At 40.2% G+C, this 16395-nt stretch overlaps 1 protein-coding gene across 7 annotated transcripts in view; it reads left to right on the top strand.

Annotated features, from left to right (window-relative positions):
• Positions 1-16395, top strand: part of LOC126248992 (SAM and SH3 domain-containing protein 1-like) — a 769734-nt gene that overhangs the window by 709814 nt on the left and 43525 nt on the right. For all 7 annotated transcript variants that reach the window (XM_049950603.1, XM_049950597.1, XM_049950588.1 and 4 more), the window contains one exon: positions 15483-15552. In XM_049950603.1, the coding sequence (XP_049806560.1) occupies positions 15483-15552 (70 nt within the window). The remainder of the gene's footprint in view (positions 1-15482; positions 15553-16395) is intronic.

Here is a 16395-nt window from a genome sequence, read left to right as displayed (position 1 = left end):
TGTCATCAGTTCAAGAAATTCTTTCCCAGCTACCCTTCTTTTGAAGGACGTTTAAAATATTGTAACCACCTTTTCTTAGTGTGGATTCTTCTACATGCGATGGCTCAGTTTTAACTTTACAACAGAAAGTCATACAGAAACAATTTTCTTCGCTGCCCCCCCCCCCTCCACCTCAACCCCCCCTCCACCTCAACCCCCCCCCCCCCCTGCGTACCATCACCCTTCCCCTTCCCCCATTTGTACGTTTGTATTGCTTACAGGGACTCTCCTTTAGCGCATTTAGTCACACTGGCATTCAGTCTAAGATACCATATATTTTCAAGAGCGATGTTCATTTGAAATTTTAAATGTGTGTAGATTCTGAAAAGACTGGAATAATTAAGACAACTACTATGTTTCTTATTTTTTTGTCCACTTACCTATTTCTGTTGTCGCCATAAGGGAACAAATGTGCAAAGACATGTACGAGTTGTATGCAAATTATAATATCTTAAAGCGTGTTGTTGTATTCTTGACGTACTACTCTACCAAGTAGTTGAAAATTATTTTTTGTCCCAATATAGCCTCCTTGAATAAGAACAGGTTTTACACTACGTCGGCGGCATCCTTCCACGGTGGCTGTGCACGCTTCTTTAGGGGCTGTTGGGCCCACTAGAAAACTGCTGATGCAAGTGCAGCCCGACTGAAGGGCCAGCGAGAGCATCCTTCACCGTTGGAAAAAGCCAAAAATCTGGAGCATTTGCTGGTTTGGGATGCTCAAAGCCCCGATCTGAAACACACCGCCGGCCTGAGTGGACGAGCGGTTCTAGGCGCTACAGTCTGGAACCGCGCGACCTCTATGGTCACAGGTTCGAATCCTGCCTCGGGCATGGATGTGTGTGATGTCCTTAGGTTAGTTAGGTTCGGGTAGTTCTAAGTTCTAGGGGACTGATGACCTCAGAAGTTAAGTCCCATAGTGCTCGGAGCCATTTGAACAATTTTTTTGAACCACACCGAACATCTTAGGAATAATCCAGAATCGGTCCTGTTCCAGAGCAATTCACGGAAATAACCCACAATAGTTCTGAAAGAATGGAAACAAAATTGCAATCTCAATGCACCAGTGCATCGTCGTAGATTACATTCTTTAACAATAGCGAAACAAGATATTAGGTGCAGTTAATTACGTGGTTGGGATTTTGATGCCAAGTGGAAGTCGCCATTCGATGATTTTTGGACGTATAGCATTCCCTATCGGTCATACGTCATCGGCATTTAAGCGTTAACGTTTGATGTAGGTGCGTAGTCATTTTGCCAGGAAGGCTGATCTAGACTAAACGTTCGCACCCCATCGATAGATCGATAACCACAAGAATACTGTATTCTCAGTGGCTCAACTACTTCTTAGAAGCAAACTCAAAAAGTGATCGCGTATCGTAAGTCGTTCATACCCTTAGCCATTCTACCATTCTTGAGAAAAAAGGAAATATTTTGGTCGCAGCTCCAACAAGTAGGCCACTTTTATAATTCACCAAAAGATGGTGACGGTACTCTTGAATCTTCGCACAAGCACCTGGAGTCGTCGTGTGGCTAGGACCTCCCGTCGGGTGGACCGTTCGCCAGGTGCAGGTCTTTCGATCTGACGCCACTTCGGTGACCTGCGCGTCGATTGGCATGAAATGATGATGATTAGGACAACACAACACCCAGTCCCTGGGCGGAGAAAATCTCCGACCCAGCTGGGAATCGAACCCGGGCCCTTAGGATTGACATTCTGTCACAGCCCGCTGAGAATTTGGGAACTCCCTTGCTATATTCAATGGCATTTTTTTGAAGCTGCGCGATTTTAAGAATGACCCTACTCCCGTCGGTATATAATATTCAAGAAAAATTTGTAGCCCATCTGCTCGGCAAGTGAAGAGCTTTCTGAAGAAACAGTTGGTGAAAAGTTTATCCGTTCTCGTTGAACAGTGAATACAGAGTTGTCACGGTATCTGTAGATGTTTGAGGGACAGAATGAGGAGAAAACGCCCAGAAATTTCGCAGATATTTATACACTTCTCTGTGTCAATGCACTGTCACGTATGAAGCACACTGTGCAAGTGCTAAAATAAAAATGATACTAGCTTGATATCCATGGTACTACCAAACTTAATTCATTTCGCCTTTCTTCAGTTCCTAAAAATGAATTTAAAACTGAAGAGTCGAAGATGTACAGTGAAGGAAACTCAAGGAGAAACGCAAACAACACAAAACAGTTGAAGAAGAATTCGAGGTTAAGTTTCGACGAGGTGTTTAATAACACTTCACAACAATGATTTTGCTACTGGGTGTAAATATTGCGAGTATTATGTAATAGTGTGCGATGATTCAGATTTTGCAATCGTAAATGTTGTAGGACGCCTAGATTTAAACTTATAGCTGAAAGTTATATGATATTAAAAGCCTGTACATGGCTTAATATGTAGCTGCATTAACGAACCATGTTCGATGTACGATTGTGTGTGTGTGTGTGTGTGTGTGTGTGTGTGTGTGTGTGTGTGTGTGTGTGTGTGTGTGTGTGTGCGTGCGCGCGCGCGCGCGCGCGTGTGTTCTCAAAGCTACTCTATGCGTCTGTGGAAAGATAAGTGTGCAGTAGTAAAAACAAACTGGTACACTTGGACAAATTCTAACTCGTCCGCGAACTACAGAATGCAGGCAGGATTCAACATGTTTTATAAAATTAGTTCCCCTGCAGTTTCTTCTGTTCGTCCATCAGTCTGTTTCGGAGGTGTCTAGAGAATAGTTCGTGCTAGTGTGGCTCTGTGTTTTACTAATTAACAGTAGCAGTAACATGCATTTAAGAGATTTCGGATAAGACGATTCGGTAATTCGGTATATGATGATTCAGTAAACGAAAAATAAATAGGCGCAGTTGTGTAAATTGTCTGGACTGCTTTTGCTACATTTGTGGCAAGGATACGACATTCGACCAGCGGAAGAACATCACCAGAAAACTACGTTTAGCTTACAAACATTACTTCAGATGTGAAATCGGAGCCAAAAAAAAAAAAAAAAAAAAAGTGCTTGGCTCCTTATCTTTGTTGCATCATGTGTTAGCTCCGACCTAACCCAGTAACGGTAAGCAGAAAAATCACCACTCGGATTGCTATTTCTACTTGATGAACATATACGTGTACAGCTAAAAGAACATGTCTAAAATCATGTATCCGGATTGTCAGTCTGCTCTGAAGCCTGTGCTGCATGGTATAGAATCTATACTATAGATTACCCAGTATCAATTCCTCCTGTATCCGATGCAATGAACAATGGAGAAAGTGATACTGAAGGTAGTGGCAGTGACGCTGGAGCTACGGAATACACGAATGATCCCAACAATGACATTAAAAAGTTACTTTTGATCAGCCAAGCCGAACTGTACGACCAGGTTCGCGATTTGTCCCTGTCGAAAGAAAAGTCTGAAGTGTTGGGTTCCAGACTGAAGGAGTGGAACTTATTCGAGAGAGGTGCTACAGTTACGCGTTTTTGAGATCGCCACAACAAATTGGCGGCATACTATGCTGTTGAACGCGGTATTTGCTTCCGCCATGACGTTACAGTGTTCATAAAGGAACTAGATAACAAAGACGTAGGCAGAAGTTTGGAGTCTTTTTATTGACTCTAGCTCAAGTAGTCTCAAAGCTGCACTATTATGGAATGGCAACCAGAAACCATCAATTCCTATTGCTGATGCCATGAGCATGAAGGAAATGTACGGAACAATGAACACTGTATTGATGCTGATTAAGTACTTACAGCAGAATTGGAATATCTGCGCCGATCTGAACATTGTAGTCCTTCTGTTAGAAATGCAGACAGAGTATACAAAGCACATGTGCTTTCTTTGCCTGTAGAATAGTCGCGATGACAAGAATCGTTATATAGTGAAAAATTGGTCACCCAGAAATTTACCTGTATGCGGACAGCACAGCGTTCGTCTGCCTGTTGTGGATCGCTATAAGATTTACATACCTCCACTCCATATCAAACCGGGTCTTATGAAACAGTTCGTTGCAGCGATGGCTAAAACAAATCGTAGTTTGCAGTACCTACAAGGCAAAAGGCAAATTTGGAAAGATGAAAACTGACGCTAGATTGAAAGCTGAAGTCTTCGTGGGACCAGAAACACGAAAATTGATTCGAGATCCACAATTTAGATTGGTGCTCACGGAACGAGAACTATCAGCTACGGACACATTTGTGCTTGTTGTGCACAGCTTTTTTGGGAATCACACAGCAGAAAACTGCGCGGAAATTGTGGACAACTTGCTAACAGCCTTCCAGCACTTGGTTGCCGAATGTCATTAAAGATGCATTTCTTGCATTCGCGTCTCACCTTTCCATCATATATTAGAGGCATGAATTAACAAACATTTACAATTCACTTCCTAATTATAATATTTAGTATTTTCATCGCAAAGTACGCGCATTAATTTTCCTAAAATTTCTCACATTCGCAATTCAACGTAGTTAATAGTATTATTCTTGATAGCCTTTACGCGTACATAACTTTTTTTCCTGACGTATCAGAGTAAATCCGACTGCAGCTCTGTATTCAGCGCATATGAATTACTACAGGGAACGTATTTTCAACCCAGCCGGCTAAAAAAATTATTTTGTTGCATAGTGTATTAACAGCAAAGTCGGGCTACCGGTCGTTACGTGTTAATACGCTCTTAGGAACTTCTCGACAGTACCTTATGCATGAATCACCAGATAGTTTTAAGACATTCGTCTGTGGTGGTCAGCGTGGCAATAAATCATTTCTCCTCGTATTAAAATGTTCTACAATAGACCCTAAAAATTTCAGTACCATCAAGTAATTACCAGAAAACATAAAATGTATGGTACATTCCATTGATGGCCATAAAATAAAATGACCAAAGTTTAAGACTGACACAGTTAGATTTTTTTAAAGACTTCTGATGTTCTGTGTCGAACGCTTAACTTCCTCAAGAACAGGCCCAAACAGAGAGACGTGGACTGATTTCTAAGGTTACTTTGCAGGTTATTTTGATCTGTTTACATATTTCGTTAGTTATGAGCTGTGGAGACTCCGAGTTGCTTCAATCGCACGTTTTTAAATGATGGAATTGATATAACATTAGAGCAATGATACAGTGGGTAGGACATGGAATAATCACTGTATGCAGAGCTGTAAAGTGTAAAGAATGGTTACGTATAGAACCAGCATTCAAATACGTGTCCGTACATCTGTATATAGTTTCTCCGTGATTGTTCTAAATTAGTCTCAGCGAATGACAGGATTTCTCCCTAAACAAATAACGACTGATCACTTCCCTCCTCTTGTACACCTGCGGCAGTGTACCTAATGACCACGACGCCGGTACTCGAACAGTGGTTCCTGGAGCATGCTGAAGGAATATTATGTTTTGTTGTTAGCAATTTCCTTTTTGTTGCAGTGCAGTTGTGAACACCCACAATTTGTAACACTCTCTACCAAAGATTGATGGTCGAGACGGATCGTAGCATCACGCATGCCAGTAGTCCAATTGACTCTTCAAAATGCGTGCAACATCAGTACAGTCTCCCAATATGTGTGTGTGTGTCTTAATTTGATATACGAACGACATTTTCTACAACGCGGCTATTGTCAATCCATGGGTTTGAGCCGCATCATTCACCCTCACTATGCACCGAGACGTTTGCGGCAGATGATCGTGTTGAGCATATGTTACGAAGCGTCGTCGTACGATTTGCAATGCGGCGGCATGTATTGTCACCTGCGATCAGAACTAATATGAGTTGCGGTACGGTATGGCATCTTCTATACTAGTGAAGACAGAAACTAGAGGAGAATTCTAACTACGCATAGAACTACAAAGACTTTATTTGCAAAAGAACCGGAATATTTTTTACAAGTATGCACTTTGGAGTACTTTTTACAATTACGTTTATGTGCAAAGTTTACATTTGTCTTCCTCAAATACTCAGTGTGCCTTACAACGGACGTTCGGCAGGCATCCAGAAAACAGTCAAACACGTTCCATATTTATATGACCACGTATGGAGTTACTGCTTTCTCTGGTTTTGCTATGCGGTGTCAAAGTTCACACAAAGCTGTTGGAAGGGGAGGCCCGTAGACGTTGTCTTTACAAACACCCACAAAAAATTGATATAAAAAATAAATCACGCACTGTGAGGTCAGGGGACGCTTGTGATCAATGGTGCAATTTGAGGTCCGTACTCACATTGGGCTATAGGGAGTGCAGTGCTGTACTCTCGACGAAAACTACGCTTCTTAGTGATCACCGAAATGCAGCGAACAGCACAAGAGACAGCTACCGGCAACAGCATGAGTCGTTGACTGTCAATTGGCGCCAAGGTAAACTTTTATTTGTGCTGTTTTAGTCAAAACTCACCCCAAATTTATATCTTCATTCATGTAGAATATATAGTCTTGTGAAATCCGATGAATCATTAAAATACCCTGTAGTTACGTCAGTGAACAACGCTTAAACGCCGGCCGGAGTGGCCGTGCGGTTCTGGGCGCTACAATCTGCAGTCCGGAGCCGAGCGACCGCTACGGTCGCAGGTTCGAATCCTACCTCGGGCGTGGATGTGTGTGATGTCCTTAGGTTAGTTAGGTTTAATTAGTTCTAAGTTCTAGGCGACTGATGACCTCAGAAGTTAAGTCGTATAGTGCTCAGAGCCATCTGAACCATTTTTTGAACGCTTAAACAAAAACATATTATTCCCTCCCTGGAATAACGGAATGAAATCCAGGAAGGTAATACTCGATCACATAACCTTCAGAATGTATGTGTCATCAGTGCAGAAGAACTAGAAACATTTCGTCCCAGACTTTTCTGCCCTCTAGAGACTTGACCGCTCGAATGAGAAACTAGCTGATCGGAGTCTCTCGAAAATGCGTAGCAATGAATTGTGAGGACTGGTATCAGTGCAACCTGGCAAACGATAGCACATCAGCACGTCAGTTTCACTTGATGTCACGGCCTGTTTATTTTAGCTCAAGCTAAAACGTAGAATAATGTGTGTTTAGACTGGTTCAAATGGCTCTGAGCACTATGGGACTTAACATCTGAGATCATCAGTCCCCTAGAACTTAGAACTACTTAAACCTAACTAACCTAAGGACATCACACCCATGCCCGAGACACGATACGAACCTGCGACCGTAGCGGTCACGCGGTTCCAGACTGAAGCGTTTAGACTGGTCAGAAATTGTAAACATTTACTAACGTCTCAAGCATTTCGCTCATAGTACTTAAATTTTATCTTCAGAATTTTATTTTCAAGTCACATGCTATCACCAGCGATAGAAGCGGAATTCTTCGTCAACCTATCAGTCGGTCGATGAAACGGAACTTTCGTGCGGACCTCCCCAGACTCGGTGGCGCAGAGGTGAAATTCCAGGCGGAATGCACACATCGCACTTGATAGCTTTTGTTGCCCCAGGGGGCACCGGGAGGGCCCAAGTAGATGACTCTGTCAGCGATTTCGCCTTTTGCTGATACCGCCCCGGGTGCGACTGCGGGTCCCCTCCTTTTGGCTCTTCTTCCCCTCGGTAACTACCGCTGCCGACCACTTAATTCCCAAGCTGCAAATAATCATAAACCTCGATCACGCGCGCACGCCCTGCGCGTCCTGTTACGACGGAGCAGTGGCGGGAACACAGGGGGGTAGGCGCTCCCTGTACCTTCAGTACAATCACGTCCTCCACCAAGTGGCGGCTCCCACGCGGACTGTGTCCGACAAAAATAGGAAACTAAGTCAATAAACAACGAAGGCGGTGAAGCGATTAGTCATGGGAAGAATGAGCCATCCGAATTTGGCTGTAAGACAGGCTGTTTCAAAAAGATTCAAATTGATTTCACAAGACTATATCTTCTAGGCGAATGAAGATCTAAACTTGGGGTAACTTTCTACTTACGCCAGTTGTAAGTTACCCCTCCAAATGGCTGCTGGTAGGGGTCCTCTTCCTATTTGCTCGCTCGCTCGTTCAATACACAACATGCGTCGAGCAGGTATTGCGATAACACTGCAACAAAAGGCGTTTTTCGGTCTCCCTCTTCAACATAGCGCAATTCAGTAAAGCTACGCGGCGTGATTTTTAGAGCTTCATACCTCAGTTGGTAAAAACAGAACCCTTACAGGATCACTTTGTTGTCCACCTGTCTGTTCGACTGTTAAGACCCCTTTTCTCAGGAACGAGTAGGGGTGTCAAATTTAAGTTCATGTAAAATACTAAGATATACGGTCCCTTGGCGATGTTAAAAAAAATAGTTTATAAGTCGTCACAGTCAAAAGATACGGCTATTTATGTCACATATTTTGATACACGCATATTGACTCACCATAACCTATAGATGAAGTATCTACATACACAGAGATTAAGTTTGTACGGAACCTTCAGATCGCGAGCACTACTCGCACTTAGCCTTTTCTTATGAGATTACGGCCTGCACCTCCTACAGCACGAAGCATTCGATGGCAGCAGAAGTAGTGTGGAGACACCATTTGTTTATGTAACGAGGTATCTACGGGTCTTTTCCATGTGCTCTTTCAAGGCACATAGCTCATTCAACAGATCTTTGTACGTAGTCCACAGAAGTCTAACCGTGATGTCAGCTGAGTATTAGCCATTTCTGAAGTGTGCGTCTGTCTTATTTTACTACAACTCTTTAGGATGGTGATAACAACACGGTAGGTTTTGTGAATTAATTCGGGGCGTGGAGGTGAGAGCCCTTTCACGTAGTGTTCAATTGTGAGGCTACATTCTATATAAGGTCAAAAGTGAACGCATAACGCCTTTTGTTGCTGTTTTGCCCCAATCTCGACGCGACGCACATTGGATAATGAACGAATGAACGAGTTAGCTTCCACAGGGAGCCCTACCAGCAATCAAATCGACCGCCAACTTACGACTTCCGCCAACTATTAGTTTCGATGCGTGAATTAAAATCTCCATAATTTTCTGTTCTCGTTCGTGTAGGTGATATTGTCTTGTTAAATCAGATAATCTTCCCGAAACATCCTAATGAAAAGTATGTGCACATACGGTTTACAACACAGCCAGGAGAGAATAGAACTTCTGCTTTCAGCATTTTTTCTGCCATAATTCTCCACAGAAGATTGCTAAACGACAGACATATTGGCGAAGGTTTAAGGAGGACTGTCGCTCCACTTCAAAAAGGACAGTTTATGTCTTAATGGCCACTTGGAACAAGGTCACGAGCGACAGACATGGCTGCTGCCATTGAAACAGAAGATTGAACTAGATAAATTAACAAAGAGGCTGAACATTTTCCACTGTAGGCACTTTTATTGGAAAGGTAAGACATACCCCTTGGGATGGTTGCTGATGGTGCTACTAGCTGAACAGCAAAATGCATGAAGAGTGGTCATGTTGCAACACGTGTGATGTGTGATGGAAGATTGTGGCGCATTTCCATCAACACCGACGATGAAAGCTGGCTTCAACATTTCTACACGAAAGAACAACATGTACTGTTCCAAAAGCAAGTATTCTGTCAGCATTCCAGATGACCAAGATATGTAAATTTTAGAGTGTACAGTCTTACCGCTCTTCCGATCAGATGATGTTGCCAGAAGTGCACGAAATTCCGCCACACAACAATCTTTCATGAGGTTGTGAGGAGTGAAACGAATCCCTCCTATAGCATCTTCTTTAATAATACCAAATATAATGTGATTACGCAAATTAACTGAAATGTCAGATCTGATTTAACTGATGTAGTGATTACTGATAGTTACAAAACTTGGGAGTAGCCTAATGTATTGATATGTAGCCTGAAATATTGTCGATTCGAGTACTTGACGAAGCCAGGAATATTGACAAGGCCAAGTTTTTAGAGTGGCTGAGGAGAAAATATTCCAGAGTCTCTTCTTTGAGTGCTATGATACCTAATGGGCAAAACGGTATTCCCCAGCACACAAAAGTATTGACTGTGTCATATACCCAGGGGTCTTCAGCTAACCTGTTCATCTTAAATATTTCCCGAATCTTTTACGATATCGTAATTCCGTTTTCGCCCAAATAACTGCGAAAAAGTCCTCACTAAATGACGCGTAGTCTCTTTTCACTACAATATTAATTACAGAGAAATATGTATGAATTTCACTTTTTCAAATTAACCATTGTAATTCTGCTCCCAGTATAGTAATTCTAAATGAGCCAAATTCAATGGCGTTTCACACTTCAAAATCCGATTAGTGGCTTCGAAGGAATTTACATATTTAGAACTTAAGATTTATCTTTTTTGAGCACGAAGCCGATTGCTCCCTTATGCGAAAGGCCGTGTTGGTATACGAAACTGTTGTGTCAAACTGAGGGCGCGCTCCAGCTTGATGCAGCTAAGAAAGTGTACTTACAAAAGTGGAAGATTGGAGAAACTGATACTAATGACGGCTGGGTACATGTGATTGGACTGAACTGCCAACAAGAAGGCAAAGGACGTGGCATCGAAAGTTCTGCCTTTGTTTCTTTCAGAGCCATGAAAGAAAGCCGCATGTCAAAAAATGATTGGATTTGTGAAACTGGGAACTTAGGTATAAAAATTGTTAAATATCAACTTCGTGTTCGAGCAAAATGACATCAGCGACAGCGACAAGAAGACAGTAACAAAAGAATAAGTTCGTAAACACTTTCTTAAAATTCCATTTAAGTCATCACATGTTCGAAATTACCACCACTAGAACGAACGTTTGCAGTCGCTGGTGGTGCAAGGATTTCTGGAAGGGTTGACACGTTACCTACGGTATTACTGTACAAGATGCAACAGTGCCATGTCTTCAGTCCTGTTTGGTTGTCGGAACTTTAGCATAGGCTTCAGCTGTAATTTTACCCCCCCCCCCCCCCCCAGAAAAAAAGTCCAGTGCCGTCAAATAAGTTGAAAGTGCAGGCCAATTGACAGTGGTTTCATGTCCTATCCAAAGGACAGGAAAGAGTCGGGTGAGCGCTTCCCTAGCCATATGTGAATGGTGAGCCGATCACCCATCATGATGGTATCACTTACATCCATGTCTTTCAAGTGGTGCTTCACCTAGGAGAGTCGGTAGCACTTCAGCAAAAAATTGTGCATTTCTCTTATTCATTAAGGTTTCTTCAGCCAAGTAAGTAGTCTTCAATAATCCTGCGCCAAGCGTTCACATTCCACTGCCTCCAATGTTCAACGTGCCGCAGTCGATGTGTATTCTTAACTGCCCAATAATGGATATTTCTTACTTTCAGCGTTCCACGATTTGTGACCATCCTCCTTCTTTGAAATCACCAACATTTGTGTAAGACAGCAGTCGGTTCCATGACCAAAACAGATAAATCCTAAGTTCCAATATTGTAGTCTAAACACTTTAAGACTAATAACCGGATTTTGAAGAGTGAAACATCGTTGAATTTGTCTGTTTCAAAACTATGATACTAGGAGCAAAATTTGTTTTAGTTCCATTCAAAAAAAAAAATGCAGAATTCATTGTCTCTGTAACTGATATAGCAATGAAAAGGGACTATTCATAGTTTAGTGAGAGTCTCACAATTTATCTGGGTGAAAACAAGACTATGATACCTTAAACAATTCCAGAAATATTTGAAGTGAAAAGCTTAGCTAAATCACCTCATATATGAATCAAGGTCGAGTTACTAGACTTCTATTTGGAAAAAGTTGAACACAAATCCGTTAACATTAATTATACTTCGGGTATTCTTTAATTTCCCTACTTCACATCATCAAAAATCTTTCACAGTTCCTTCAACATCATGGCAAATTGCTATCAGAGCATTAACATTATGTACAACTGGGACAGAACTAAAATATCAGCTGTAGCTGAACACCACTGGGAATGTGGCTGTTTCAAAAAATTTCTAGAACATTGTGTCTTGCTTGGCAGCCATGGATGCAGCAGTGAAAAATATGAGACGCTACTGAAAGAATCAAATGCCCTAGCAACATGAACAGGGGGGATGGCTGTAAGTTACCTACAACCTGGCTGCCAGCGATTCCAGGCCAATGGACCATATGTGTTCCTCAGCCAACACCACCACTTGCCCTGGGTTTAGCAGCATAAACATTAGTAATGAGAGAATTGTCATGTGCGATTAGAACTTTCTGCTGGAAAACACTATCCCTTGGACACTATTTGCCCACCAGTCACCAGCAAAAGCTGCCTGTCAGTCACATTCTAGAGTGGCACAGCATCCAATCAGCTACCAGAGTATTATCACCAATAGCCATTTCCCTCATAGTAGTCTGTCTTCAAATAGACCAGTGACATTCCAAATATGTGAGCCAGCATATAGGGGAAGACATTCACAAGCATCCATCAGTTCTTATGCCCTGAAGAGTACCACAGCGAGTTGATCAAAACGTTGGCAGTTAAGTTGGTTTAGTATTTTTCAGTGACATGGCTTAACACCCAAAATTATTTTATTCAAAATACTTTCCTCTTCCTTGTACTGTTTGATTGAATGTTCCATTTATAATAACATCACATGTAAATTTAAAGACCACAACTAAACACATCTGATGAAAACAAAATAATGTGCGTCCATCCATCCATCCATCCATATATGGTATCCAGATTTTCTAAAATGTTGCCAACATTTCTAATATTTAGGAAAAACACCAAAACAAAGGCAGTTTTGAAAATATTGTACGTAAGTAAGGTTCCAGTAGCCTTTTTACCTTTGACGAACATTTACAGAGCATGACAATGTGCGATAGTGGTGGAAAGTACCATGGTTTGCTTAATTTTTAGGACGTTTGTTTAGCACACAAGATAACAATCATTGCTCTGGAGAACAAGTTGTGGTAGTTGGAGCAATCACCTTCAAATTTTTGAGGAGAGTTAGTAATAAAACAATAAATTACAACACAATCTAGGTAAAAGTTGGCAATAAATAGTACTTGTTAGAAGTTAAATACCACAAAAATGAATCTACCATATCTCATTACTGTCACTAAACAATACTGAAGACATGGTTTTTAGTTAGAAGCAGTTACAGTAATGTAAAGGACCACATGGGGATCTTACTTTCATTTTATTTTGCATCTTCTGTTTTTTTTTTTTTCTTTTGTGTTCGTTTAGTTCCCATCTACAAATTATATTTTTACTACATGACAGAAAACCTAAAGTTAATTCAGTAGAAAACTATGCAAAATAGGGCTGATAGAGAATGCAGGTCTGTCTTGTGGTTGCATTTCGGGATTGGGGAAAATAATTACCATAAACTTTGTTTCAGACATAATACACAATACATTTAACAAAATAAATGATAGATCGCATCATCTACATATAACCAGAATCATGTACAGTCTAGGATTCAAATACTGAGAGCTGGGAACAGTTACTGTATTGGACAAAGTTATAGAGGTGGCCTACAATTATTCTTTTAATTTGTTATGAAGTGCCAAGTCTATATCTTTATTATTTATATTCCTGGGATGAAATTGTGAGCAATTTAATGTCATTTTGAAAAGGATGATTATGGAATGAAAGGAAGGAAGAGGATATAACCTTGTGGCAGGACAGAATCTACTCCTCCCAAAGAGCACCAAGGGCCTTCAGTTAACATCTTGTCAGACAAGTGGAGCACCACCAACAATGTTCCGTTCAATCAGAATACTTAAATGTGACAGTCAGTAATCTGTATTTATGGTAGCATCAATAATACCTTTCACAGTACACCTTGGCCATGCCCCTTCCCCCCTCCATCTCTCTCTCTCTCTCTCTCTCTCTCTCTCTCTCTCTCTCTCTCTCTCTCTCTCTCTCTCACACACACACACACACACACACACACACACACACACACACACACACACACACACACGCACACACATGCAGCTTCAATATCAATCTCCTCCTACAGGTAGATATTTCAGTATGTACTTAACACATACTGTAGCTGTGGAGGTAGAGTTGTGTATACAAGCAATTTTTCAATATTCAATTGTAAATTATATAGTGCAACATTTCTTGGGAATGAAATAACAATTCGATGTTGTGACTCCTCAAGGAATGTTCTTCATTTGAGCAAATATTTTAATGAATGTATTAGCAGAAATTTCACATTATCAAACTTTAAAGCTCTTTGGCTTCAAGAACAGGATTGTTCAATTTGCACTCCTTTACCACTCACATCAATTTACGGCAGTTTAATGTTGAGCCTCCTATCACATCTATAATATTGACAAGAATTTATTAATAAACAGAAGTTAGCAACTTAGCACAGTTACTCTAAACATAAAATGAAATACTTTCCCATGCATTAATATGTATGCAGTGCTGAAGGAGCATAGCAAATTACTCAAGTAACTAGAAAAATTAATTGGTTTAAAAAACGAGGAAATGAAATAAAAGTGTATTATATTTGAAGTTTATTCCAGAGCATTGTTTACTTTGTGTGGTCTGGAAGGTTTCTGTGGTACACATCTGTAACTTAAATTCCACAATACAGATACCTTCTTCGCAGTGTACTGGACTGTACAGATGAGCAGTATGTATGTGTAGGAAGTGAAAGGTCTTGCTCAGGAAATAGCATGTATATGGTTTTCCTCCTTGTGAGGCTGTACTTTGCATTGAATTTATTGTTCTGTCAGTTGTTGCAGCTGTAGAAATTAAAATTTCATATTTTGCATGATGCTCATCATTCTGTGTTACATTCTTGTAGAATATCATTGGAAATTCTATTTGAATTATGTGCAACATTATGCTACTCCTTTTTATTTACTTGTTGCTGCAGTCACATTATTTTTTAGTGTGAAGTTTCAGAATGTGCCAGTTGGCAACACCATTCTTTTTTGTCAGATAGAACTCTTTAAACAGATTTTGTTTGCATAAAAGAAGGGACACAAGTCCAATTCTGACTGTTTTGACCTAAGTCTATATCTGTTTTGACCTGAGACTATATTTGCAACACCCCCACATTGCTTCATTTATGGAAGAAGAATAGTAATCCTGCTCCAGCCCACCACTAAGTTAGTCTGTGGTTAAATGAGCATACACACTTTTAATGCTTCCAAGATTGTTCATGTGCTGGAGGAGAACTACTGCCCTTCTACATTATGAACCAGTGTGTGGCAGTTACAGATATGGTCTTAAGTAAAAATTGCACACTTTGTTTATCACAAAATCAGTAGTAATTTTGTTTTCCTTCTGCCTTTTGCTTTCATATTTTGTTAAAGTGATCTCATGGACTCAAAAAATTAAAGCTGTACTCAAGAAACCTTTCAAATGTAGTGTTATTTTTTGTGAAATAAAATTGACAGTTCATTACCTCTCTTGCTAGTGTAATCTCTTATGAAGATATTTTTGAAGAGATACTGTGTTATGATTATAAGCACAGGATTGATGCAGAGGGAAGTGATAATGAATTGCTGTTTGTTGATCAGTAAATGTCTGTTCCATTAATGATTGAAACTTTATTTTCTTTTAATAAATGTTTATATTTTCTGTATAAATTTCAGATCCTGAGAGACATTAAACAAGGACTGAAGCAACTAGGGAGAGAAGGCGGTCGACCTATCATGGCATCAGGTAAGCATCAAAAGTGTCATACACTAATAATTCAAAGCTAAAAAATAGAGTATCTCCTTTCCTGCTAAAAAAAATTAAGCCAAAAGAAAAAAGTGATGTGGGCAAATGAAGGAAAAGGCGATACTGTAACAGACAACAAATGACCTAATATTACAAATGAAGAAAGAAAAACAATGTATTCAGAATCCTATAACCTTATATTATCCCTAAAATAAGAAATTTCCAGACATCCTACAGATTCTTTTTCTGGAGTTGTTAAATAACAATGGAAGGTTTAGAATTTTCAAGTACAATTTGTCAACATGGGGTTGCAAATATAAATTATTAAGTTATCAGTATATTTTACATTCATTACTGTACAAGGAATATGCTTTATATATCTTATGGCTTACTAATCAATTAATAAAAATCGTACTTTACACTATGAAAGCAAAAATCTTACTGCATAAAGATTGAAAGAGAAAGGGAAAAGTTGTTAATTTAATACTTGGTCACAGATTCTGAAGAAATTTCAATGTATTTTTTGTAAAAATAAATAAAATTGATTTTGGGTCAAATTTAGTTTAAAATTGCCTTTTAATTTGATAGTAGCAAGGGTTTTGACACTTGTGGGATGGGCACCAGTTAATTTTGGTCAGCATGTGATGTATTTGATTTCATGTTACATTGTTCTAGGTAATTTTGTTTGGGTATTATACTAGGGTAGCTCATTGTGTAAGTTTAGTTTTGGCAAATAATATTACTCTTAATATGCAACCATAATCAGTTGACTCTGAGAGACCTACCTGCCTAATGGTATTCCATGGCATAGACTCAAAAGCATTTAGATAACATCCCGATCCA

Source organism: Schistocerca nitens, chromosome 1 (assembly GCF_023898315.1).
Source record: "Schistocerca nitens isolate TAMUIC-IGC-003100 chromosome 1, iqSchNite1.1, whole genome shotgun sequence".
Classification (NCBI taxonomy): Eukaryota; Metazoa; Arthropoda; class Insecta; order Orthoptera; family Acrididae; genus Schistocerca; species Schistocerca nitens.
The sequence above is the reverse complement of the archived record's forward strand: the minus strand, read 5'-3'. Positions and strand labels throughout refer to the sequence as shown.